Source organism: Leptosomus discolor, chromosome 5, assembly GCF_034619465.1.
Source record: "Leptosomus discolor isolate bLepDis1 chromosome 5, bLepDis1.hap2, whole genome shotgun sequence".
In the NCBI taxonomy this organism is placed as follows: domain Eukaryota; kingdom Metazoa; phylum Chordata; class Aves; order Leptosomiformes; family Leptosomidae; genus Leptosomus; species Leptosomus discolor.
This window is the reverse complement of record NC_141395.1, coordinates 58016502-58043632: the sequence shown is the minus strand read 5'-3', so window position 1 is coordinate 58043632 and position 27131 is coordinate 58016502. Positions and strand designations below refer to the sequence as shown.

The window sequence follows — 27131 nt, the reverse complement described above, 5'->3', positions numbered from 1 at the left end:
TTAGTTTCTTTTGAATTTGTTACATTTTATTTGCAGCAGTCTCAGGCTACTTGGGTTAGCTTCGACAAGCCAAGAGCGCACTCCAAAAGAAAATCTAAAGTAACTCTTAGCTGAACTGTCAGCCTCTTTTCTAAAAGACATGTATTGCAAGGCTCCTCTGAACTGGCAATGCATATTAAAACCATTGCCTGCTGTCTGAGATTTGTTTGTGGTGATGCAATGACAGTAACTAAATGGACTGAAAACACATTACTGAAATATTCTATTCTGTGGGCTAAACCCAGTGGATGGTCTTAAGGGCCTGGCCCTCGAAATGAAACACAGACTCCTGTGTTGGTTGTCTGCTCTCTGTACATAACCCGAGGGGAGAGTTAGGTGCTTTGGGATATGATCCCAGAAGTCAGCTTTGGACCGCTTTGGCCAGCTCCCGTCTCAGCAGAGAAATCCTGAGGGTGAGGAGTTATTTTAGGCTGCCAGTGTCACATGCAGTCTGCTATTAGGGATGTACTATCTTCTTTGAATGGAAAATGAGACCTCTCAGACCTCTCCTGAATAATGCAACATGGGCTCCAAATTAGCAGCTGGAGCAAAACAAAGTATGTCTGGAAGATGTGGAGGCTGCTGTACCACCTCTGACTGGCAGTCCAGTGTTTAGGGCATATGTCCAGCAGTGAGAAAAGGATCCAGTTATTTCCTCACCCTGAGGTCAGCCTCTCTCACACACACACACACACACGAGTCCTGCCTTGCAAGATTTTATCTGTCTCTAACCTCGGCTACCCTGTTGAAAATGGGGAAACTTTGGGTAGGTGGAGGGTTGCCAACTTCAGTGGTGCAAGAATGTAAAAGCAAAACACAAAGCACACATGGAGCTAAAGCCACTCCGAGTTTAGGTGTAGCTTAGCAAGTGTTTATAAAATCCCATACTTGGTTTTAGGTGCCCAGATCCTTACCTCAGTGTCTTTATAGGTGATCAGACCTGTGGCTCTGACCTGGCACCTTGTCCACCCTCACTGATACTCTGAGATCGCTGCTGTGAATCTTGCCCTGTTAATCTCTCCCTTTCCCTTTCAGCATCGCTGACTGTCATTGCTGTAAAGGCTGTGGCCAGCATGATAATACTCTCTGCAAAGGGGAAAATGCAGCTAACTTACCCTGTTTTCTATATCATGATTGTTTTAATGGCAACTTCTTGTGCTTTCCAAGTCAAGTAAGTAAGATTCTACTTATCTTCTCACCTTCATACACATTTTATCTGTCAGTTTTAATAGGTACTGGTATCAACTCCAGATACAAGTTGCACTTAAAGGCAGCAATTTCCTGGCAGAGCCTTGACAGATGCATGAATTGCCTACAGCTGATTGCACTGTTTATTCAGGCTTTCTTTCTAAGTTTATAGTTTATCATTATAGATGCTACCTCCTCTCATTATCACCTTATAGAAAGTCTTCCCAAATTTACTTCTAGTTTTGGCATAGGTCTTGAACCCATTAAATGAAATTTACGTTTATATAAATTTTGAGGGTTACTTTTAGAAACTTTCATTGCTGAATAATCAAAAGGCCATGTTTACCCTCATTATACATCTCTTTTCCCCAGCTTTTGTCACTAGTCAGACTGAAAAAGAGAGTTTATCCCAACTTTCTCCCTGCTTCTGTTAAATCTGCATGTTGTGCTTTGCTACCCTGTATGTCTGTATGTTTTTAGGAAATAGTTAACTTCTGGTGTGCAGGGGACATCCAAGATTTCCCCGCTGGCCTCTGGCCTGTTAAGTGATTGTTTTATGCTGCCTTTGCAGACTGCCGGGGGCGGCAGCATGGTAAAATACGGCCTGCAGCTGAACAGAAAGTCCATTCCCTTTATGCTGGTCCCTCTGCTTCAGGTGCTGATAGCATCATTCAGTAATCTCATCTAGACTGCTCCAGTGTGAGTCTGAGTGTTTACTTGCATGATTATTTTCCTGTAGAAGAGCCAACTCAGCTTTCTCGTGGCAGAACACACTATTCCCATGTGGAATCAGAAAATCCATGTGTTATTATGCAGTGACTCTCCATGGCTGACTCAGGAACTCCCCTGTAACGGATTATAGAGTGATTTACATCCAGCTTATCTTCACTGGGAGAACAGCTCAGGGCATTTAAAATAGGAAATAAAAGCTTGGTAAAGAGGAAGCTGCTGAGTTAACATCTCCTTGCCAATTTTTTCTTTCTTTCTTTTGCTGGGTCAAAATTGGAATAGAAGTGAAATATGCCCATTTCATTCCCTGGGCTCAATGTCTCTTTCTCTCTTCTCTCTTGGACACATTTTCTAACGGAAACAGTGTTGTCAGTCTAAATTTTTCATTCTGTTTGTTTCCTCTTCTTTTATTTGACTGTAGTGTGTTAGCTCAGAACAGCCTGTGCTGGAACATCCTCCTGGATTTAATGCTGAGCCTTGGTATCACTGTTTTAGTCCCTGCAACCAAATTTGTTGCAAATGGGAGAAAATAATGAAGTGTTTTCAATGACTTCAAAATCCTGACTATCCTGTGGATATGCAGGATTTCTTTATTTTTAAAGCACCATGGAGACTGTTCAACAGTTGCTAAAATAACTATGCAATTACTTTAATGGCTAAAACAGATCCAAGCTTGGATTTTTACTGTGCACATATATTGTACCACTGAAACATTTAAGTGTGGTTCTTTTTATAGGTTTTGAATACACTCTGCAGCCTCCTGATATTTCTCTTTCAGTCTGAAATGCACCGTTCACATAACAGAGTATCTGCTGGTGCATCTGAGAGTTCACACTCATGATTCACCACCCTATGAGCAACTCTGTACAAGTGGGTTAATTGCTTTGCCTTTTTCATCCACTGATGCAGACTGTGCAGGCTGCTCCACGGCCAATGCAATGGTCCTCCAGGTTTGTGTGCAGCATATGCTCCTGTGTTCTTGCACGCTCTTGCTCACAATTCTGGTGAGGGTTTGTGTTGCCTTTCTGAGCTGCACAGCAGAGAGTTTCCAACCCAAGGCGCACAGGCTTGGAGCCACCTTCCTGGACTTTCCCGGCAGGACAGAGTTTGTCTGGGGTATAATTGCATGGATAAACATACAAATACATGTTTTAGCCAAGCTGGATTGAGCAGTAGCAGCAACGTGGACTTCAGCAAAGTGAAACAATTCCTACAAGAACTTGCATGTTCATGTCCATGCTGGACATATACCCTCACACGACCTGTTTAAATTAGAGTGACTTGTCCCTGGCTGCTCACAGGCAGCACTGCTTCCAAGAACCGATGCAGACCATAAGCAGTAATACCCTAGCATTCCTCCCTTATCTGTGGCAGACAAAATTTTTCCAACAGTGCTTCAGAGGGCTCTCCAGTGACAGCTTATGGCCAGAAAAATCCACGCCAACCTCTTGCTTTCGCCTATTTGTTTGTACTCTGCATAGTCAAAACCAGAAGGTAAATTCTATACACATGCACATTTGTCCAGGGCTACTTGCTATTGTGGTAAGAAATGGTCACACTTGTTGTTAAACTGACATAAAGTGGCTTAACCTGACTTAAAGTGCAATGAACTTCCTCTAGGTATGAGGTGCAATAACGGTTGTCTTCCAGGTTCTTGAATCAAGCAACACATCTGTATGAAGCAACAGCAGTTGTGCCCATTAATTTTGTGTTCTTCACCACCAGTGCCATTATTTCAGGTTTGTTTCTGGCCTTCTGCCTCTACAGAATGATTTTCTAAACATCAGGTTTTCAAGAATTACTGCCTGTGATCAGGAACACAAATCAGTTATGTTTAACTTCACAAAAAAAGATGCTTTTCCTAAGTGACAGGTGTTTAAGTTCCGAAAAATGAGTAAGTTCACAACTTTTGAAGCAAAATAAAAATAATCAAATTTTAGGATTTTCAGAATTGATACATACGGTTTACTGTGCCTTGCTGGCTTGCTGGAAGTACCTGCATTTATCCTAGCCTCATCTTGACATCCAGTAAATGCATTTACCATGTGCACACCAACCTCTCTGTATCCAAACTGGTAGAGTAATTTTAACAGCCTGGCAAAATACTCAAATGACAACCAGCTGTGTTTCATAGCAGTTAGTGTATATTCCATTTCAGAAGGTGGAATTCTAGGTTAAGTGAAGGAAATAAAATTACTCCAAAGACTTTTTAAGCATTTAACATTTTATTCTGGGTGAGAACTTTGAACTCATTGTTAAAGAGGGACTGCAAATCTTGGAAATGGTGCACAGTGTAAGAACATGAGCAGGGAGGACGACTAAGATGCTGTATCAGCAATGAGCCAAAATGATCGTGTTGTTAGAACATTTATGACTCATTTTAACACACACTGGGGGCTTTCCTGTCATTGCTGTGCAGGAGTTTCTCATGCAGAGCTGCCATTAATGAGAAGGGGAGTTAGCTTCGCACACAGATTGCCTCAGCACCTGTGTTAGAAGAGACCTACACTTTGTGACTGACAAGACTTGTGCCAAAAGAGGGTTGTGGTTTTGTGACCATATGGGGAATTTGGCCTTGTGCCTCCTTAAAAGATCAAGTACCTATCCAGGAATGGCTTAATAGATTTGAGACTGAATACACATGCATTTGCGCCCGGTTAGTTAAACCAGTGCAGAGCTTAGAACAACCTCTGCTGAATTTTTCTGGGGTGCTCGTAGAAGGTACCTCATCACATGATTCCCCCAACCCCAGTTACAGCCTTTGAAGATACAGCCACATTTCAGCTGTGCTGGTTCACTCTTTGACATTTCTAAGCAAAACTATGCTCATCAGTGGTTTAAAGCCAATATATCAGTGGTTTAAAGCCAATATATTTGGCTGTGAATTGGGGCAGCTGAGATCCAGATAGACATCTGGTTCTGTCACCTCCACTGCAGAGCTGCTAATTCCTGGAAAAGCGGTGACCAGAAAGAGCTAGTGGTCTCTTCAGCCAGAAAGATTTGGCAAACTTGGCTGCTGGAGTCCTTATTTCAGTGTAAACATCAGGGACACAGCTAGTTATCGAAAAGCTGTTCCCAACTGGAGTTAAGATGTTCATGTGGTCTGTTGGAGTGGCTTAACTGAATCCGTGAAGAACCTGTCAGCTATATTGGTATGACTCTGCTTGTGAATAAGACCTTGAGTTTGACCAGCATAAAAACTGTTGCTGACAATGCAAAAAATACCTGCATCTGTGCAGTTACTAACACAGCACATGCGCCGAGCTGATAGACTAAATCTTCTCCAGTCCCATGCAGTATCTTGAGAAAGCCGAGATAATGGAATATGGGCACATAAAGTGTATTACAATGTATCACAATGTGTATTAATACCTTACTTGGGATTCTTTTGCTCCATTTGAGCATAACACTGCTCCTGACCCTCCCAGCTGTAACTCATATCACTTGGAAGCCAGTCAAGATCTGCAATTCTTGTTTCTGTCACATTCCAGGGGTCATATTTTATCAGGAATTCCAAAGTGCAGCTTTGCTGAGCGTGTTCATGTTTCTGTTTGGGTAAGTGTATTGGCCTAAAATCTGCACTAACTTTTGTAGTGAAACAATGTTGCCTTACGGAATCCCTTCTTTTCTCAGTAAGAAGAAACCCATCTTGTTATTAAAGTATTATGGAATAGCCATTATAGTAGGATAAAAAAAACATTAAAGGAAAGATTGATGTCTGTGCTTTGGGAGTTTGGAGGCCTGGTTCTGAATCCAAATATGTAAAAATGTGAGACACTTATGAACTACTAATCTCATGATGGAATGAAAAAACAGCAGCATGTGTTCCTCCAGCAGGAAGGAGAAATCACTGCTTTCCACCAAAGATCATGTTATAGGGGGTGCTTTTACAACTGCAAGAAATCCCCTCCCATGTTACCTTCCACTTGCATGTCCGGCTAGTCTTTGCTGCCACTAGGCAAGGACAATTGTATGAGTCACTTGCCTACAAGGCAGTACTATAATAACTCTCCCCCATCTTTATGTGCCAAGAAAGACACACTATGCCTGCAGACAAGTTCAGAGCATACTGAGAAGTTGTTAACAATAAATGTTTAAAGAAGGCCTTAGGTGTTGTGAGAGCAGAAACCTTCTGCTGGCTACCAGCACTATAACAATTCTGGGGACAGGTGATAGTTACTCAGTGATGGGTGTGAGGTGGTTAGAAGCAGCTCCCAGAACTGTTGGAGGTGTCTTGCCACAGTGCTGTCACATGAATGGGGCTGATAGCTACAGACATTTGTCCTCAGCTGTTGGACTGGAGTAGGTGCGCGCAACCGCTATCTTGTCTGACTGCAGGAAAAGTGACAAAAAATGAAGATGAGCAAATTCAACCCATGCATTTGGCAGGCAGGAATTAGTGGTTGTGTGTCCAACACAGAGCGGATAGAAGGTTTATCCAAGCATAGCAGTTTTTCATTGCGCCTGGCTTACAGCTTGCCCCTGAGACACACAGTCAAAGGAGAAAAACAACAGAAATGTTGATTGTCTGCAGTCAGACTGAGTTGTTAATGAAGTTGCAAATGCTAGAGTGCTAGCTTAGATGCTCTGTGAAGATTTGTTCAGCGATTCAAATGTTGTGGTCTCACAACATAATTTGATTAGGTATATATTGCTGAAAGTGTAGTTTTGCCTGCGGAGCCTTTGGAACTGATAATAAAGCTTCAGGAGGCAAAAACTAGACTGAAAGGGGGCCCAAGATGAATTTATAGAGCTGTCAGGAAGAAAAGTTTCTTTATAAACAGAGCAGCTTGGGTTTGGAAGTCCTTGAAAAAGAAACATGGAAAGAAACTGTCGTCTCAGATGCAGTGAACTGTTGCTAATGATACTATGCCACTGTTATTTTGCAGGTGTCTCCTGTCTTTCCTTGGTGTATTTTTAATTGCAAGAAATAAAAAAGAGGAGCATTTACAAATTTCTTTTATTGACTGTGGACATATTCCTGGTAAGTAGGGGGTTTTTTCTGTCTTTGTTTAAAAATGAAATATCAGATAATGGGATGACTTAGGAGAGTTGAGTCACAAATGTACTCCTGTCATATTTAATAAATATACTGTTCCCTTAATTTCTATTCCTGTTCCCAACAGATTTTTCAAATAATTTTTCAGAGTTTTTCCAAGCTATTGTTATAACCAGTCAAATGAAAACAATGATTACTGGAGCAAAGAATGTTTAAATGATGGATTGGTGGGGGATTTGTTTTATTAAAATTCTTCACAGAGTTGTTGTTTTTCCTTTCTCTCACCCCATTTCCTTAGGACAAAAATTGACAGACAAAATACAACCAGATTCTCACAGTTCAAGCTATGGCACTTTGAATAATGAAGATAACTCGGTGAAAAGTCAAAGCTGAAAGAAGAAAGCACCTTACATGTCAACTAACAGGAGGAACGCCACTGGAACAACAATCAGCAGCACCTTTTTTGTTGGACATATTCACGTACATGTTGAACTCCTGTATGTTGATGAGTCAGAGTATTATTTAATCCTACTTAATTTTTCCCATGGTTGTCCCAAATGTGTTCTGAAGATAAAGGAAACCTTAAGAAAAACTAAATAACCATTAATGAAATGGAACATTCTGCTAGTATCAGTGCCTCTTGGGGATATTTTTAGAGTCTTAATTGCCTTGAAATGCAAATAGGCACAGAACAGGATTATAAAAATTCCCCTTTGAAGCCCCTCAGATCTGTGTAGACGCTTAAAGACAAAGGTGGGAAATTATGAGAATTTTCATAAAGTGACTTCAAAGTATTCTGCTATATGTATAATACTTTTAAAAATTGATCCTTCCTGCTCAGGGAGTCAAAACTGTGGGCATACATACAGTATACACAAATACATACACACAAAGTATTTTATATTATGTGTAGAGGGAAAATCCCGATTATCTTCTGCCATCAGACTAATTCTCTTATCTTCCAAGGAAACAAACACTTGTGTGAGGAGGAGGAACGAAGAGAGCATTTGCCATAAACTGGTACATGCAGGCACATGCATGCATTTGAGATGCACAGCCAAGGCAGAGCTAGGGAACCACGCTTGACATTCTACATTCTCCTATGCACTGGGCTGGGCCATGCTACCTGTTAGTATAGGCTAGCCTGAGGTTTAGCCTCTGTTTTCAGAAAAACAAGGTTTCAGAGAAGTGCAAAGTTCTCCAGAGGCAATGGGGTAGCCAGGCTACTTCCCTTGATGTGTCTTGGAAAAATACTCATAAAAAAGGAAAGTAAGGCAACTCCTGCTCCCTTCCTAAATCACTGGTAATCCTGCATGAGGAAAGGCTGTAAAAAACAGGATCACAAAGAGTCATGGTAACGCTACAATTTTTCCTTCATTAAATGGTAGTGTCTCCTCACTGATTTGAAGAGCCAGCAGTGATGGGAACCATGGCAATATAGGCTCTGTGTTCAGGTCTGGGAGGTCTCAGTGTCGGTCAGTCCCAGCCTTCTGGCAAGAAAGCTTCTTTTGGGCGTTCATCATGGGTCCACTTACCCCTGCCTGGTAGTAGTGATCTACCTCAGCCAGCACAGTGGGGGTCAGGCACCTCCTCTGCAGAATCCAAAGAAAGTGCTCTTGAAAAGCATTTGCATCTTGGAAAAGATATGTAGTTTAGGTTTGAATTAATCTGCAGTAATGGACAGGGGCCATAGGCTGTGTGTATTTTGTTTTAGTGGGATACGAGGAAAAGAGGCCTCTTTTTTTTTTTCCCCAAATGATCATTTATTTCAGTTTAAAATAGGTACAGCTGAAGATCCATAAGACAGTTTCATTTCAATACCTACAAAACACACATAAAGCTGCAGTTTTTCCTCTGCAGCGATGTCCCAGGAGCCAGGGCGTGGGGAGGGGGGCTTGTGAAGCTGTTTTGCAATGTGGATCTTTTCCAGCTGGCACAGGACAAGACTCTGTGTCTGCACCTTACTTGTACCAGCTGCCTGGCCATGGCCTTCCTTTCCCCTCTTACAGCTTGAGTTCAAGTTTCCAAAGCTTAAAATGAAAAAACCACATTCTTTTCGTATGCTTTCTCCCTGGAGTAAAGGCATGCCTCTATCCTTCTTTTGCAAGTCAAATTTAAGTCGCTTTCTCAAGTGAGAGTGTGCTAAAGATGGAAATAAGAGGCCTACAGGTTTTCGTTCTGTGACCTGGGAAACAAATGAGTGAAAGGATTTGGTTTTGTTTCTTTTTTAAGTGTTTGGCCTTGGGTATCTTTCTGAAATTGGTTTCCATGACTCAGGAGGGCTGAAGGAGGTAACAAGGGTTAGGATATTCTCTTTAAAGCAAGAAATCAAACGTAAAAATCTGTGGCAAAAGTTATTATTTATTTTAAACTACTGCATTTCTTCTTGAACAACACTATTTTTCTTCCTATGGGTTTATACAAAAATTATAAGGGTAAAAATGTTTTCTTTAGACTCAAATGTAATTGAAATTAATTTATGGAGTAAAACACTGGTAGGAATTATGTGCAATTAAAAGTTGTGATTTGACATGATTTTTGAGATGTGAGCACATTCCAACTAATTAATGTATTACAATACTGGAAAAACTCAGTGATGAGAATTCATTACTCTGCCAAGTAAGCGACAGCGACATGAACTGTTTCAAGAATCAGTTTCTAATCACTGTTGTCTTCAGGTTTTGCTTGCAGTATTTAAGTTGCAAACACCACAGACAAATGCCTGCTAAAAGAAAAGCCTTTTCACTGGAACACAAAAGGTCTCTGGAGCCCTTCTCTTTAATAATGAGTTATTTCCTTGCAATGTTTTTCCTGCCATCAAAAATGTGGACCAGATAAGCCACAAAACTTGCACCTGCAGATTGAACTTTCTTGAACAGATCCTCCACGGAATCTGAGGAAATCAAACCACTGGAAGGTGTGGTGGGCCGGCAGCAGCTCATGTGGTCCCCCAGGCTCCAGCTTGGGATTTTTGACAGACCAGAACCAGCAGGACTTGTTTAGTGCTTGTTCCACTGCTGGTCACGCTGCAGTAAGAGATGAAGTATTAACTGGCCATGGGCCTGGAAATGGGAGCTCTGGCGTAGAGCAAGGCCATTTAATTTTTGCTGTAAAATATCAGGATGCATTTGCCAAGAAGTTTCAGCTGGCAAAAAAAAAAAAAAAAAAAAAAAAAAATTTTGGACTGGATCTGTTTTTCTGCCCATGGTAGGGGCCTGGCATTCACCTGGCAGGCTTACTGCCTGCTCCTCGCCCCAGCCCAGCTTTTGGTGGCCTCATGTTTTGCATGAACTGGTCACCTAAAACCAAAAGAGAGCAGTCGGGCATTATAGGGGCTTGAGCTTCTGTGCTTTGAAGCTGTGGTTTCATGCACCTAGTGAGCTGCTTGAACAGTTCAGTGCCGCTAAAAGTCTCATCCTCTTTTTCCCGGCTGTGAGGTCCTGCATGGTCTGTGGCTCTCTGTGAGCCAGTTCAGCTCACTCATCCTGCAGAAACCATCTGCTTGCTGGGTTGGGTCTCTGAGCTGAGCCAACAGCTGACTGGAACATTAGGAGGGAAGGAGGGGAAAAGGAGGAGAGAGAGTGCGACGTTTCTTCTTTAGGGGGAACTATTACATTATTTCTCTCCTTCTGAGGAGCTTCACTATGCAGCAAGCATCCTGCTAAACTCACTCTTCATGTATCACTGTGCCCCAAATGCAGCAGTTACAAGCTTCTTGAAGCACCTTTAAGTGTTTGACTCCTGAAAGAAAAAGCTGAGCTAGACTTACTGGGTTTGGATAGTGAGCTTTAAGTGGCTCCACATGGGGCTGAGAAAGGCAGCTTGTGGCACCAGGCATGTCCTAAGGTGAAGTAGAAGCCCAGATACATGTCTGACTACAACTTGTTCTAAGGACTGATTTTTTTCTTTCCAATGACTGTTTGCTATAAGGCGCATAAACAGGACTGGAAGGATGGACTAAAAAGTCTTCCAAACTCAAAATGGTCTCCCCTTGCTGTCTCTCCTTCCAACCCACTTTATGCAGGATCATTGGTTGCTTGCAGAGAAAAATGTTGCCTCTGATAACTGGAGTACAGATGATTAGATTGAGCTGTATTTCAGCTTGCCGATCTGTTACTCTCCTCTGAGGCCTGGCTTTTTTCTTGTTTCAATTTGTTTGTTTATTCTTTCTGGAGAAATCAGCTGGACTGTGTTAGCAACTAGCACAAAGGAGATAGAGGCTAATTACCATAATTACTACTGGAGGGCCAAGCTGGTAGATTTACAACCTGAGGCCACTTCAGGAGCAAAAGATAGAGAAATGTTTAGTGCTCTGGATTCTCAGAAGTTTGAGAAATCCTGTGTTTGCAACGTTTCAGGGTTCTGGGATAGAATTAGGGACATCAGTGAATAAATAATGATTCTATATATTTTTGTATGTGGTTTCATTTTGGTGGGTTTTTTTCATTTTATTTTACTGATTTAGGAGTGAAGGACGACTATTCTCTGCCTAAAAAAGCGGAGACAAAATAAGATATTCCCTTGGCAGATGGGAGATGTTGCAACCTTTTGAAGCTGGGAGGTGTGCAGAGGCACCTTTCAAGCACCCTGGCTGAATTAACCATTGAGTTGTAACATACAAGGAGGCAGCACTGGCAAATATATCACTATATATTAAGCAGTCATGACCATTTAGAAAGGATCCTTGTCCTCTTGTCGTGTGTTAAATCTGTTCAGAGAACATGTAGCTGGTCTGGCCTGTTAGGCTGCACATAAACATATTTTTGAAACAAGCTAAATGGGACACCGTGAGCATCGTGTCAGTGCCTCTTTGGCATGTACTATCTCCCATGCAGAGCTCTTGCCAGGTTCTTCCTGTGGGGAAATTAGGCTGTGGTGGGTACATACCACAGTCTTACTCTGATAAGAAGACACAGTATTGTCAGGACAGTCCCATGACCTGGGAAGTGTTTATAGAGTATTGCCCTACAAGGAAGTTGTGCAAACCTACAGTCTTAGATTGTGATTCCCACCAGAGTAAACAAGGGCAGTTTTGGGTATCCACACAAGTGGAATTATTGGCACCTCAGGAACTTCCAGGCACAACAGATAAGACCTTAAATAAAGAGTTAGGTGGCTGCTGAGTAGGTTTCTCATTTAATCTAAATTCCAATTCTGCAGTTAGGCCCCTAAAGTCTGTCGAAGCCTTTGAGGGAGAAAGAGCATTTAATAGTATAAATCTGCAGTAGCATTTTGATTACTAGTGGACTCAAACATCAATGCCAGGGGAACTCGTGTCAGTTCACAAGGTAACAATGAGGGGGACAGTGTTCACCAGCAACATCAGAAATGTGTCGTGGTGACAGAACAGTTTCGCAGGAACACAAAGGAATGACTCCAGGGGAGTACTAATATACAGTGGTCTCCTGGACTCCTTGTTGACAGTGTCAACAAGGCATCTGTTGACAGTTTTCAAAGTAGAGCTACTGTAAAGGAATGATTAAACAGGTGTTTCTGACACTGACTGTTTTAATGAAGTCAATGTGTCACTGTAGCCCATGGCACTAATACCTTAAACATGAAAAGTGGCCTTAAACATGATGAAGGAGCCAATTTCTGTACTTTGCTAGATCACATTGGGAAAAATAGAAATGATTGATTTAAGCCTCCAGCACAAACATGCACTTGCCAACTCTCCAGTTGGAGATTTCCACTCTTGGAATAGACATTGCCTTGCCTAGATGAAATCTTTGGAGTCTGCTGCCATGTCTTTTGCCAGAATCATTAAACTGGTTGAAAGAACAGCACTGTCATTTGTTTCTGTTTGATAGCTGGTGGGCATAAATCCAGAGCAGCATGGACATAAGATCAGGACTTTTCTCTTCATTCGAAAAAAAAATTAAATTTTTTAATTTAAAAGTTTCAATAGCATGTGTACCAGGCCCGGAGCTTTATGCTGTCTAATGCTCCCTAATGCTTTCAGCCAAGAGAGAAAGCTTGCATGGCACAGAGGGTGCTAATTAGGCAGTTCTCACCTGTCACTGAAGGTTACCACTGCTAACACATTGTATGGCAATACAGTACAACAACAAAGTGTTGGAGCTTCTATTCAGTTTTCCAAGAACAGCTGTTCTGTGTTTTACAAAGGAAAGGAGCTGAGGAATATGATTTACTATTACTAAGCATAGTAATAGTATGTGTTTACATATGTGTTTATTTTTTCCAGACAATATTTAACAGTTAACCAACAGGCATGTCCTGACAGTACTGACTGGATGCTGAGTGCGTGGATGTGCTGCAGGATTTGATGCAGCAGTGTGAATAACGTCAGGTTGCTGATATGAGAAGGCAGCTCAATGTCATCTGGCCTGGCCTTCTGCATGGCTCCAGTCAGGCAACCTCCTCCAAACACTTCTGTATGAACCCATTGGCCCATCTACAGAAGAAGGCACCCCATCCTCTCCTACTAGTCAAAGTAGAGGATCCACTAATGCCATTAGTAATTTGTACTTGCAATGAGTCATTGTTTGCTTTTGAACTGTGCCTTATGTCTATTTTAACTTGTCTGGATTTAGCTTGCAGCTATTTGTCTTTTGCCAGTGATTTAAAGCACTCTGTAAGTCCCTGTAGTACAATACAGTAAGATGACTTGGGCTTTTCGCTAAGCCAAACAGACGGACCTTTTAAGTCTCTCACCATCAGATATTTCTGTCAGCCCTCAAATTGTTTTCTGCTCTCTCCTCATTTTTCCAGTGTCTGTAATTGGCCAAATACAGAGTAAAAATCAGATTCTAGCAGCACTGAAGAAGTAGCACAGAACTGGACCAGACTCAGCACACTGTGATCGGGTGCCTGGCTTCCCTTCTTCCCACAGCTGCAGCCCTGCCACCTCTCCCAGGAGGTGCCTACACTTTCTGTTTTGACACTGTAATTTAACAGCAGCTGTTTTACACACCCAGAAGCGCAGCAGCCTCGATTGTTTTCAACCATTTGACTTCTGACTCATTGCTGAGCTCAGTAACACTCCAAAGAGTAGGTGCCCCTGCTCAGAGGTCCCCGGGAGGCCCAGCACAGCAGGGGACTCTGAAACCCTCTGGCCCAGGGGCTGGCACAGGCGCTGTGGAACCTGGCAGTGGTAGTAAGCAACCTCACAGAGCTGCCCTTTCTCCAGTGCCTGAGAGATTTGAGAGCTGAGCCCGGACTTGAGAGGAGGGTGACTCATTCAGCGACTGTTTAAGGCGCAGTAAGTAAATAGGCTCTGGGAGGGGTGCCTGGATACAGGGATACCCTGCCCAGGTCAGTTGGTCTCTCCTCAAGGATGGTGATGGTGCACCAGAGAGAAAGGTGCTGATATTTGTCATATACAACAGGAAGGCTTCTGCTCCCTGTGCCCCTTGCTGCTCACAGCCTCAAGGCAAGGATGTGTTTTGAAAGCAGCAGTTTGGGCATCTCTCCTAGAGGATGCAAGTACCCACTAACACTAAATGCGGCATCCAAACCCCAAAGATCAGAGGGATGTGTGTGCCAGCCCTGGCTTCTTTGACTCGTTCAGGTGATCAGCCATTTGCTTGGGCTGTGGATGTCCCCAGCCTGAGGTGTCCAAGGCTCCCCACAGGGTCCTGCTTCTGGGTGGACCCTGTGCTTCCGGTCTTGCTGCTTCTCCCTGCACAGAGGACAAATCTCCCACAGCCATTTTGGTGATCTAGGTTTTGAAATGCATTTGTGTTGGAGAGAATGCTGTGGTGCATTTACAGCCCAAGGTCCCTTGTTACACCACAGAGCAGGCACAGCTATTTTGCTGGTAAAGCTATTTTGCTGGTACCGCTATTTTGCTGGTACCCTTGCACTGTGAATAGTTTGAATTCAGTGCCTTGAGGTGTTTGGGAAGGTTTTTCTTAGTAATTTCAAATGAACAGATCAGTAATGTCACCTCAATTAGCCCGAGGTAACTTGTGGTGGAATACTTCACTTAAAAAAAAAAAAAGCTGCTTTTAATAGTGAAGCCTTTGCAAATAAAAGGCCATGCTGGAGCACTTTGTATGTGATTACAGTGACTCACATTTTTAATGGCTTTTTTTTATCTCAAAAATGGCTTTTTTCCAAACAAAGTCCTACAAGGCCTCATATAACAAACAAGGGTTACTACTCTTTTCCACACATAACATGAAAAATATCCTCGAGCGGAGCAAACTGCAGCCCATCTGCTGTAGCTTGGCCTGGTGCACGGCGCAGCTCCCTGACCATTACGCATGGCTCTTGGTAAAGTAAACCACCTGCTTCCTGCACAAAGTCCCGCCTCGAGCCTCCCCAATGTTTCTCCGAGGAAGAAACTCATCCAAACCACTGATGGGGGATGACAACCTTGGCATTCCCTTTTGCTGCATTTGTTCTTATGCCATTTGTTGTTCGCTCAAGTGCTCCATGGACTTTCGTCGTCTTTTCCATCCAGACTAGAAAAAGGCAGGCTGTGCCAGAGATAAATAGACTCTTACTTTCCTGCTTATTGTGCTTCCTTGCTCTCCAGCTGCAGTCAGCAAAGTCTTCATTCAGGAACCCCAGAGGGGATCCTTGAAAGGGAGGGAAAAGGAGAGGAGTCTCTGGGGCAATTTTTCCAAGGAGTGATCCGAACGTCAGCCCCCTCCTCCCTGATTCAGGGTTTGATGCTGCAAATCCTTAACTGATCTGAGCCTTTCATGAATACTGAATCCCACTCAAGTCAAAGAAGTACTCACACGAATTCCAGCAGTATCCCAGACATGTACTTCCCAGACGCTTTACCTAGACACTTACAGCACAGACAAACCATAATTTTGGAAAGGCTACACTAAGTAAAAATTGGCATTTCCCACAGCTGCTTGCCATCATGCTCCACAGCTCTGCCACCTGAATGGACTGAAGCCAATGCCATTACACAGCACACGCTGAGCATCCTCTCGTTGCCTTCACTGTCGATGAAGGGAGACCTCCACTAATCTCACCGTCATTTCTCAAAGCAGATTAGGGACCATTTGCATAACCCCATCCGTCAGCTACACTGGGAGGGTGCCCTGAAGCCCTGCATGAAGGAGGTGGGCATGGCTTCAAAGGATGCAGAGCTTTACAAAACAAATGGCTTCCTATGGCCTAACCAAGGTCAGGGTACGCACTGCTCCAGAGTACCTCTTAGTGGTCAAAATATTAAAGTGAAGTTTAAAGGTCCAAGTTGAAATCCTTTCCCAATCTGAAATGAAGACCACTACCTACATCTTCAAGAACTGGAAGAACTGGGCTATTGGGTGATGAGGACTTCTGCTCGGCCGTGACCCTGTTGCTGCTGAGGGTGCTGTGGTGGCACTTCATACAGCCATCAGGACAAGATGCTCCTTTCCTCCTACGTTAAAAAGAAAAGAAATTCAGTGCTGTTGTTTTGCTAAGAAATAAAGTCTTCACTACCTTTGTCTCTGAAGAAGTTAAACCATATTGTTAAATCAATTGATTATAAATAACCATCATCAGCACTTTGAGGTAAACACCTCATACGAAATATTTCAGCTCAGATAGTAGGAGTTTGGCAGAGTTTTATGATCAGTTCAAAATGGGGATCTTATAGCAGAGAACAAAGCAGTGCTGACAGCTGTGCCTGAGACTGGGACATTTGCCTTCTTGAAATAGTGTTATTTGGAGGAAAAAGTGTTTGTGGATATGTCTCGTTAACAGGGTACTTGTATGGCATAGATTAATATCTCACTGGTACCAGCCCTATCATACATCCATTAGTGTGCAACGTGATGTGCTGCTCAGTGGTCAGAGTGCACCTTTTTTTCATTTCTTTCTTAGAGACTGAAGTTGTGCAATACGCAGTGAATATCATTAGAACTGGAAAAAATACTTACTTGCTAGGCATAAATAAGTCTTCTAATGCAAAATAAAATCACAGATTTAAACGTGTCATCATTAACAGTTGGCCAAAACAAAATCATAGCTGAAAAATTTATCACATCTGACTGGCCAAAACTCAAGCCTATGTTAATTTGTTTTGTTATGCTAAATGGTGGCTTTAAGCACACTGAGCCACGGGTAGAGCTAGGCTGCTGTTGGGGCTGTATGAAACAGTAAAACGTGCAGAACACACTGCAGTAAAGCATTGGTTAAAATGATGTCAACATCAAGCTACAAGAATACAGTTGTCCTAAAAAATATGGAAGCAGTCCTAACCGTGTTTCAACAAATGTTGGTGCTTATAGATTGCAGAAGCCAGCGTGGATACCAAAGTCCCCGTGCTTTCCTTCAGCTGCTTAGTAACTAACACCAAACTGCTTAATAACTTAATAACTCACCAAACTGCTGGGATGAGATGAGGGGGGGTGTGTGTGTGTACTGGGAGGTGTTCAGACCCATGTCTTGAGCTTCTGCTTACAACAGACTGTGCCCCAGCACAGGTATGAGACAATCCTGAATTCCTGTGTGCTTGTGGGTACAGCAGTGTTTTGGTACCTTTTTTCAAAGAATCAAATTCAGGTGAAGTAGGTATAGGCATAAAACCTGGCCTCCTCCTCTCTGGAGCAACTGCTCCTGTTGACTCTACCACATTTCCCCCACTTGCTTTTCACAGCAGGACTTTGCGGTATTTCTGTGTTCCCTGTGATGGAAGAGGCACCAGAGCTGTCGGCAGTCAGGACATCATTTTGACTCCTCTGCACACATCCGTGTTTGGCATCATCTGCTTAGAGTCTTGTCCTGAATCCTTTTGGGTCAGCTCCATACGCACAGTATTTTGGATGCTCAGCAGTGTCTGGGTAGGGCCCACGGGTGTGACTGCAGTACAAATAATTCACTAAGATAAAAGGCAGCATGAATGCAAGAATAAACAGACTTACATGTACCATAAAAATGTGTCTGAAATTACAAAGTTTCCAGCAAGTTCTGGTAGAAGCAAGCTCTGGAGCAAGGCTCCAACAAGATTTACAGTAGAAACAATGGGAGCAAGAAACAACTAGTCTTAAGATGGAACCTGCAAAACGTACAGTCTCATTACCTGCAATAGCACAGGAGCCTCTGATGTGGAGGTCTCCCCCTGCCTTACACTCCACAATCTGATGTATCTGTTACATTTAGTCTTGGCTTCCTGCAGCTACAAAGCTGCAACATGAACTTCTGTGCACAGCAGAAAGCACCTCCTTTCTGTATGGTGGAGCTGTGAGGAAGAGAAAAGACCTCCACTTGAGTCAAGGCTACGCAGTAGCTGAGATATTCCAGGAGCAATATTTATACTGGAAAAGCCAACCCAACCTACTGCAACAGTGTTAGTAAGGGTTTCGGCAGCATCTGAGGTGGTGTCCAGGAGACAAAAGGAGTGGAGTGAAACAATACAAAACTGCTGGGTTTTATTACTAGTACTGTTGCATCTAGCATGTTTCATTCATGAGTATTAAGCACCTTGTGGAAGATGGAAGCCTGATGCAGCAACCTGTCATTGACTCTGAAGAGTACAGACAGTGCATGAGGCAGGTATTTTGTGTCTTCCCAAATGAATAAAATAGTGGACACACTTACCAATACAGAGCTTCTCCATGCTTTTTAATCTAAAGATCCCCGAACTTTTTGGACTAAGCTGCAGGCTGCTTGAGCAGTCTTAATGCAGTGGTCTTCATGAATATTAAACTAAAAATTAGGCCACATTTTGAAAGTTATGACAACATGTGTGTTTGGGTTTGGGCAATTTTGGGATGGGAGAGATAGTGGGGAGAGTTGCTTTGTTTTAGAGTGATCTCACAAACCATTCTCTGAAGTCTTTCAGACCACGAGTGGTCCCCAGAGTACAGGTTGAGACACACTCTCCCAAGGATGCAATAACATCTGAGAGCAGAACTGCGTCGTTCCCTAAAGCTGCAGAGGTCATGAGGGATTGCTTGGGGAGCAGGGAGTGGTTAAACCTCTCTGTTGTTATTCACAGTAAAATAGAAAATAGCCCTCTAACTGTTGTCATAGCAAGGAAACGTATAAACCACAGTGCAAATATAACCCATGCTGTTCTTCTGCAAGCATGTGGGGAAAGACTGAGCTATAAAATCTCCTGGGTATTCCCATGAACTAGAGTATAAAATCAGAGCTGATACATTCAACACCTTGTGTGCTCTAACTGATGTCAGTGATGATCAAGACGCGCAAGATCTGAGAGAGTACAGATTTTAAGAACGGTTTCATCAGTAGTGACCAGTGTAAGAGCATCCCAAGGAAAATGGTGGGTGCACCCTAGAAGGTACAGACAGTAAATGTGTGGACCCCTGAAAAGAGCCAGGTTTTCTAATGGCTTTCTTTCATTTTCTGGGTTGAGGAATAGCCTTTTAAGAGTCTGGAAACATCTTCTCAGTGAATGAGTGGTGCCTCAGATATGAGACATAAAAGGACAGTCTGACTAGAATCAGTACCCCTCCCTTCCAGATTTCCTTTTGAATAGTAACAAAATGTAAATATTGAGGAGTCTCCTTTTGGTACTTAAAATGGTCTTGCTTTTCTGTTCCTTTTGAGGAACACTTCAGAAAGATACCTCTTTTCCCTTTGTCAGTAGGAAAGCAATAAAACTACAGTCATCTGAAAAAATACTGCCATTAGCTCTGAAAAGGGATAATGCAAAAGTGCGTCAAGGAAAAAAAAAAAAGGAAAATTAAATTTTTTGTTATAGTCTGTTTACAATAACTGAATTCTTTTAGGTAAGTAGCATGTTTATCATTGTGAATGTCAAAATTTCTAAAGGTAACCTTCCTTAAGTCTCTTAAAAAGCCAACCATCAACACCCATGTGGTTCAGAGTCTGCACAGCAAAACCAATAAAATCAGTAGGTGCAGTAATTGCTGCTGTTCTCTCCCCCCATTGCTTGCTTTCTTTACATAAGAGTAAGTGCCTCTGTGTGCGTCTGTGTGTGTGTATGTAAAACAGACATAAATGTAGCAAAGACCAGGACTTGCTTGTCTCTGCAGTTACTATGCATTGATGACTCAAAAATACATCATTCTGAAAAATAAAGAAGTCTTCCTTTTTTCCTATCATCCCCCTGCAGTAAGAATTTTCTTTTTCCTGCCCAAATCATCACTTAAAACATTTTAGGACTAAAACATGACTAAATCTAAACACTTTCATTTGGAGCAAGCATTTTCCAGCAGGTTTGGGTGGTCAGCTGTGGAGATCATTTGGCTTCTGTGAAGTTATTTGCAAAGAAAAAAAAGGGTTGTTATAAATTATTTCATTTTATTTTTTCCAAAGATTACTTTCTTGATTATGTTATACAACAAACCCTAATAGCTGGTTTATAGGCCAGCTCCACAAGATAAACAGTCCAACTACAGCAGAGAAACAGTGAACAAACAGGCCTGGCTAAGGAAAGCTTTCTCAAGATAATTCAAAACACCTCATGCCGGCACTGTAAGAAAGAAGACAGCTTTCAAAATGTTTATCTTTGAGCTAAAATACAGGTCCCAAGCCCAAGTTTGAAAAGCAGCTGAAAACTTCTTGGCCCCCGTAAGCAGTTGGTTCGCAGGCGGAGATAGGTGGTTCAGGCTGTGAGCAGAACACAGGGACTGGGGCCAGTGGGTCAGCCGGGATGGTCCCAGAAGGAGGTGGGCAGGCACCTCCTTCCTCTCACTTCTGTTCAGATTCACATCTTGGAGAGGCACATTCCCCTGGTCTGAGGCCCATCCTCCCCCCTCACATGAGGCTTCCCATTAACCCACCCCAGCACCTTTAGCCTCTCTGTTTGTTTCTCCCTTTTGGTCCCTCCATCCTTCAGCACCTGTGGATGACCATGCAGCATCACCGCACAACTCCTCTGCCTCTCCTGCATCTTCTGCATACCACTCCACTGCTGGGATATCCAAAATAACCCGTTTTTGCCAACACGTCCTTCTCCTGTTGCTTCTCTTCATGTTGGTTTCACTTTAGTTATTTAGGCAATGGTTTATATGAAAAACCTGGGGTGAGAACAGAGGTCGACATAGTAAAAAGGCTTTGGTTGTAACCTCACTTGCAGTCCTAACTTTAAGAAAAATTGCTGTCTCCCGGTTCTAGGTTTCCCGGCATTGTGGCTACTTGCAACTTGGTGGTTTTGTTTATTATGGAATGTTTCCTTCATGAGAAGAAATGAAGCAAAGTTCAGCCATTACCATGGGAGTGGGAAGCGAAGAAGAAAATCCTTTTCCTTATTATAAAGATATATTCAGACCTTTTTCCTGCCTTCCCCCACCCTCCAAGCAAGGCTTCAAAGTGAAAGGCGGTCTCAGGCAGTGATATTTGCTATGGAAATACGTTCCTGGAGTGCAGCACATGGCCGAGTCTCAGAGGAAATTTTTGTTGTTGACTTGGTAGTTACAAGGATTTCGAAATCACCTAACAAGTATGTGGGGTAGGGTGTTACAGTGTCACTCGCTCATTAAACCTGCACCTGGTACATTTCTGTGCAGCAAACAGCTCCAGAAATAAATGGCCTGAGGAAGCCAAGAGTCTGAAGAGAAGGACAAAGCCCATCCCCAGCATGAGCTCTCACAGGTCGCAAAATTGTACAGTAGTGCTCTCCACTATAAGCCTCAGCCTAGTACGTTTGGCCTTCCATTGGCTGCAGATGAGTGTTTCAATGAAGATTGTGGGCCAGCTCCTGCTCACTGTCTAAGTTCTTCTGCTAGTGCCGCTTGCAGACACTGTTGGGCTACAAAAAATGCAGTGTGCTCCGAAAATGCAAACAAGCTGGACATCTAACTAGAGAATATGGTCACTGTGGAATTACAGTTTTGAAGACCCATTTCTCTGAGAACTAGGGAGTAAGGGAGCCCAGTAAAACACACAAGGATACAGTAAATGCCAGCCATCTCTTCAGAGAAACATGCACAGAAGAGTCACATCTTTGGACATGGATCATCACTTATTTATGTCTCTTACTCTCTTTTGGCTAAGAGTGGCGTTTCTTCTTAGTAAATACCTGATCTGTCGTCACTGCATTTCTTGCTATTAAATGACTTTATTGAGAAGCACAGAAGCCCTGATCTCTTGCAGGGCCTCTGAGACATCACATCAGCTGTATCAGGAGTAGCAAGGAGCACCCAAAGAGGAAAAGATTAAAACACTATACCTGTGGAAAAAAAAAAAACTGTTAAGAAAAAGTTTCAGATCCAGTGCAAAGAGTTTCTGAGGCTGAGAACTGTGTGCTGGATATCCTCCAACACTGAAGGACTGCTAAACTTACGAAAGAAATGCAACATCAGATAACACCAGCAATGCAACTGGATCATTATCCCGTCTCTGGCCACAACCAGGTGGTGACAGAGCAAAGGGCAGGAACACCTGTATCTGTTAATTGAATGTTGGGTGAAAGTCCCCTTATCAAGAGTCAAGGCTTCTAGGAACACATTCTTCTAGCATGAATGCAACATTGCCTCATTGAAACAAAAAAAAAGGGGGGAGGATGTGCCACCAAATTGTAAGGGTAAACACCAGGGCATCCTTATGTGCTTACTGCTGATGAGTTAATATTCCATTAAAGCCAGGTTTAAGCCCTGAACACACTGGACACATGAGTAACCTTGCACATATCTGAAGTTAGAGGTCACCTTGTTTATTGCATGATTAGCACCTAAGGCTTCAGCAGATTCATTACAGCTACCGCAGTTCTGCAGCACTTAACTTATACAGACAGAGCAAAACACAAATACGAAGCTGATAATTTCAGCAGTAAGTTAGAGGTCTGTAGCAATACAGGAAAGGGCCAAAATGGATGGTGGCAAATAGTGGGGGAAAGGTCATGAGAAAAAAAATGGGGGAAGTAAATTGTATTAGCAGAAAAACAGGGCATGACCCTACCATTTGGCAAAGTTACAGAAATGTTAACCTTTGGAAATGCTATTAGTTCATTGCTGTTGGAAAGTTGGCTATAAAGGCAACACTCCAGACTGACTCAGTTCTAGGGTTTCTGCTGCACTAAGCACAGTAACACATGAACACACCTCCTCTCTCAGAGGCACGCTCAGAAGGAACGGTCACTAAATACTGTGTTATTCCCAATATTTTGCTACCCTAGGCAACCAACCACCGACTCTGCTCGGCATGACACAGCCTGGAAGAACTAGATAGTCTAGAATCAATTTGCTACTCCAGTTGAGTTTGATTTTATGATCTTAACACTTGTCATTTTGGGAAGGAACAAAACATTCACTGTTCCCAGGGTATGTAATGCTACTGGGAAGCCATAAATTTTAATTCCGTGCTTTATTTCCCTCGTGAAGAGATGTTGTTCATATGTGCTGTCACAGTTGGGGGTTCCTCTTTTTTTTCCTTTTGGTTGCTTGTCCCTTCATTAAGCTGGAACACACTCAGAAGCAAGACAGCTTTTGTTTCTATCAACGATGGATGTTATAGTGAGAGTTTTGGTCTGGTTTCCTTGGACCAGGAATTGTTTCGTGTCTTTTTCTGCTGGATGAGTTGGCACTGCTTGCTCCTCCTGGCTCCCTTTCCAAGCTCTGCCAATCACTAGTTTTCTTCCTTCAGCATCCAGCTTCAATTTGAAGTGGCAGGAAATAGAGATTGATGGTTTTATTCCTTAGACGAAAGCAATCAATTCAGAGCGCATGCTGGTGCCCAAAAGAGACTTAGGGAATAGAAGTGCCCTGCAAGTTTATCCAAGGGTATTTCAGGGCTTGAAAGTAGAAACAGAAAAGTTATTAAAAGTATTTGTATTTTTTCTTTAAATTAATATTTTATAGGCATGTGGTTTTCCACACACCTATAGCATTTTCTGTAAGATGTATTGCTTCATATTTGGGAAAAAAATACATGGATGTCTAAATGCTGAGATTGTATCCGCTTTTCATTCTTCCCCTTATATTTTCCACTGGAAAAAAAATCTTACCATGACAAAAGATGAAGCTACATACAGAAAAACACCCAGTTAATTGAAGGGTGCCTACTGCAGTCTGTGAAGAAGATAGATGATATCATAAAGGAAAGAATTTTAAATAATAGCAATCAAAATTCAAAAGGGAATCTTTTAAGGATTTTCTATAATTTTATGTTATGGGATAAAAGTATATCCTGTTTGTGAGGTCAGAAATCCCATTTAGCTCCTGTTTGAGAAGGAGACCCAAACTTCAGTCAGGAGGTTGGCTGAAGATTTTCGTATTTTTCAATACTCAGTGGTCTTAACGTTTTGAGAACTGAAAAGGAGGGAACAGATACTGCAACTTGTATGTTTTTCTCCAAGTCTAAGTCCCCATAGACTAATTTATATTCCTGAAAATATGCAAATTAATTTTACAAATGGATCTGGATAAGAATCAATTTTTAATAGTCATCAATTTAGTGACCTTGTAGATAGAAGAGGTCACTTCTCTTGCTTCTTAGTAAACTCTGAAATCTAGCTAACATGTGGAGTTCACTGTTTTCAATGGTGAAAGGGAAGTTATTATTTTTGGTAGGGTTTTTTGTTCCCATTCCTGAAGACCACATGAAACCTGGCTACTGTCCTGGGACTTCAAGTTATTGTCTTTATAGTCCCTGGAGTTAACCTAATAGCCTGGGATCTTGTCTGTAGAAAACATTTGGAGAAAAATGAATTTATGTTGTATTTCCTGCATATTTTTGATAGTCGCTTGGCCAGACTAACAGCATCCTCCTTGTACTGTGGGACAGTAATCTTTCAGCTTTTGACGGTCTTTTACAGAAGGAAATCTGCATAAAAAATACACAGTATTTCAAAATGAAGGCCAAGATTTACTCAGAGTAGGACCAAAGTGGAATTTAAACCACAGATACAACATAAATGTGGCCTTTCCCTCTTCTGTGGTCTCTACTACACTTTCACAGGAAAGCTCTCAAAAAATAAACAGTTCCACACCAAACCTCAAGGGCACTGAATACAAACTCATGGGGAGAACTCAGCAGAGGACCTTGCAGAAGGATTTGATGAGAACCAGAGTGGGGGCTACAGACCCAAACTCCCCAAGGACTGGGGTCCCCTTTGGGGTGCCGCCCAGCTGCATGCTGCTGGTTTGAAATACTTAGCTCTTAAAAAAAAAAAAAGCATTTTAACTACTGAAAGACTTGTATTACTCGAGACACATGCTAATGCTGTGTACTTATGTCTAACTCTTCATTTGATGTGTTTTAATGTACACATTAAAGTGAACATGCTATAGTGTGTATGCTATAGAAATACCCCAAGGCTACAGCATTAAAATTTAAAAATGGAGTGCTTTAAAATCAGAAGAAATTAAATAGAAAAAAACTCAAAACAGTAAATGGATGACTGCTACTGCTTACAGAGCAGACTCCAAGAATTTGGCTTAGTGCCCATCCAGAGAAACAGCCAAAAGTTTGTGTCTCTGGTGGCAGGTGTATCAGTTTCCTGGCTGTCCTGTACGAGTACGGGTCTTGGAAAACACTCCAGGCGGGAACTGAATCCACCTTTATAGCACTGGAACAGATGGATGACTGAAGCATTGCAGGCGGGCCAGAAGACAGTACTTGGTGCATCTTTCTATCTTGTTTTAAAATGTGAATGACAGATGGTCTTCCCCAAACATTATCTCACTGCAGTATGCTTTTATGCATTATATTACAGGGAAGCTTTTCCTAGGACTTGCATTCTTCTGATATGGTCTGTTTTACTGCATCTGCAACGTAATTTCAACAAGCTGCAAGGACACCTTCCAGTAAGAAAAAGGAACTGAACTTGAGGCATTTTTACAAGTTAAAATTCAGACTAATATTCAATTTACCTTTCTAAATAAAGAGAAAATTCAAGTTTCAAACCATAGTCCTTTTACCAGGAGAGACTAAAAAAACTTCTGGCTTCAGAAGTTTTGATTTTACAGCTGTGTCAAAATTCTTCTGCTCCTCGGGCAACCAAGGAAAATTATTTGCTCCAAGGGAAGAAGGGATTTAAATCTATGTTTGTTAGGAAGCCTCTTACCATGTGTGTCATGTGTGTTTGCCCATGTGTGAGCACTTGCACAAGAATATCTTGTAACATTGGTGAGCTCTAGCTTTACACCAGCATGTTGTACAAAAAAAAAGGGGTTGACTGCATGTGATGCAAGAAACAAGCCTTCAGGCACAGAATTGCTATTTTCTGGATTGGGGGGGGGGGGGGGGGGGCAATTTAAAAAGCAGTAAAACTAGCCTTCTGCATACCCACTAACCTAAAAAAGGAAAGGGTTTTTTCCTTTTTTTTTTTTTTTTTTTTTTTGTTGGCAAATGAACCCAGAATGGCAGGATTGGGATCTCTGAGCTATTTGTTAGACTTACCTTTCCTTCTCCAACATCAAAGGACTGCAGAGCTTTGCCATCAGCATGGGAAGGAGGGGCTTCCACAGCTTTTAACAGAGGGTGCTGTCAGGTTGCTCCAGGAGCAAGTTCTAGAGAGGCCATTTTCTCAGGCTCCAGCGCCCATCTCAGCTGGCAGCTGCTGTTTGTGAGTGCCCGGGCTGGGCACTATGCTGGAAACCTCCTCGGTCCCAGCATCGGGTTCGGGGACATTTTAGGGCCCCAGGAATCTGTAGTTTTGGGGTTGCCATTTTAAAAGTTGTGCCACTCTGTGCTACCTATAGGCATAAACCCAAGTTCTTAAAGACACTAATAGAAACTACAGCTAACTTTTTAAAAAATAATTTATTCTAACGCTTGCAAATAATGAATGCCTCAAAATACAGTTGCTCAGTGAAAGTCTTAAAAGCACTAATGGAAACTACAATTAATTCCCTTTTAAGACTTTCCCCGGACTACTATTTTATTGATGCACTAATGTTTATTTTCATCTGCTTCTCTTTGAAAAAAAAATCTGTTACAGTTCTTAGCCAATTTCATACGTTTTTGTGATTTCATTTGGAACCCCCTTGATATATTTGCCAACTAATTTACAAGAATTATTGCATTGTAAAAATATTCAGAAAACCTGGATTCAATTGATTCCTGTAAGACATTTTGTCTTACAGGAAAATAAATTATCTATCGTTAACCCTTTAATCCCTGCTGGCCTGTTTCAAAACGATTCCACATGCAACTTAAAAAAAAAAAAAAAAATCACTGCATTAAGCAACTGACAATCTGGAAAGTGTATTTTTAATTGCAGATTTACAATTTGTTCTTCTGTGCACGTACTCTGGATTTTTGGAGTGCTAAGGAAACGTAACAGACTCTGATGCATCAGGTCCCTCTTTCTCACCCAACCTGACCCATTCTG

General features: G+C 42.2%; 1 protein-coding gene across 1 annotated transcript in view; it reads left to right on the top strand.

Annotated features, from left to right (window-relative positions):
* Positions 1-7348, top strand: part of NIPAL2 (NIPA like domain containing 2) — a 52009-nt gene extending 44661 nt beyond the window's left edge. The window contains exons 7-11 of the mRNA XM_086465693.1: positions 1075-1210; positions 3607-3695; positions 5448-5511; positions 6846-6940; positions 7254-7348. Coding sequence (XP_086321819.1) covers positions 1075-1210; positions 3607-3695; positions 5448-5511; positions 6846-6940; positions 7254-7348 — 479 coding nt within the window. The remainder of the gene's footprint in view (positions 1-1074; positions 1211-3606; positions 3696-5447; positions 5512-6845; positions 6941-7253) is intronic.
* The last annotated feature ends 19783 nt before the right edge of the window (positions 7349-27131 follow it).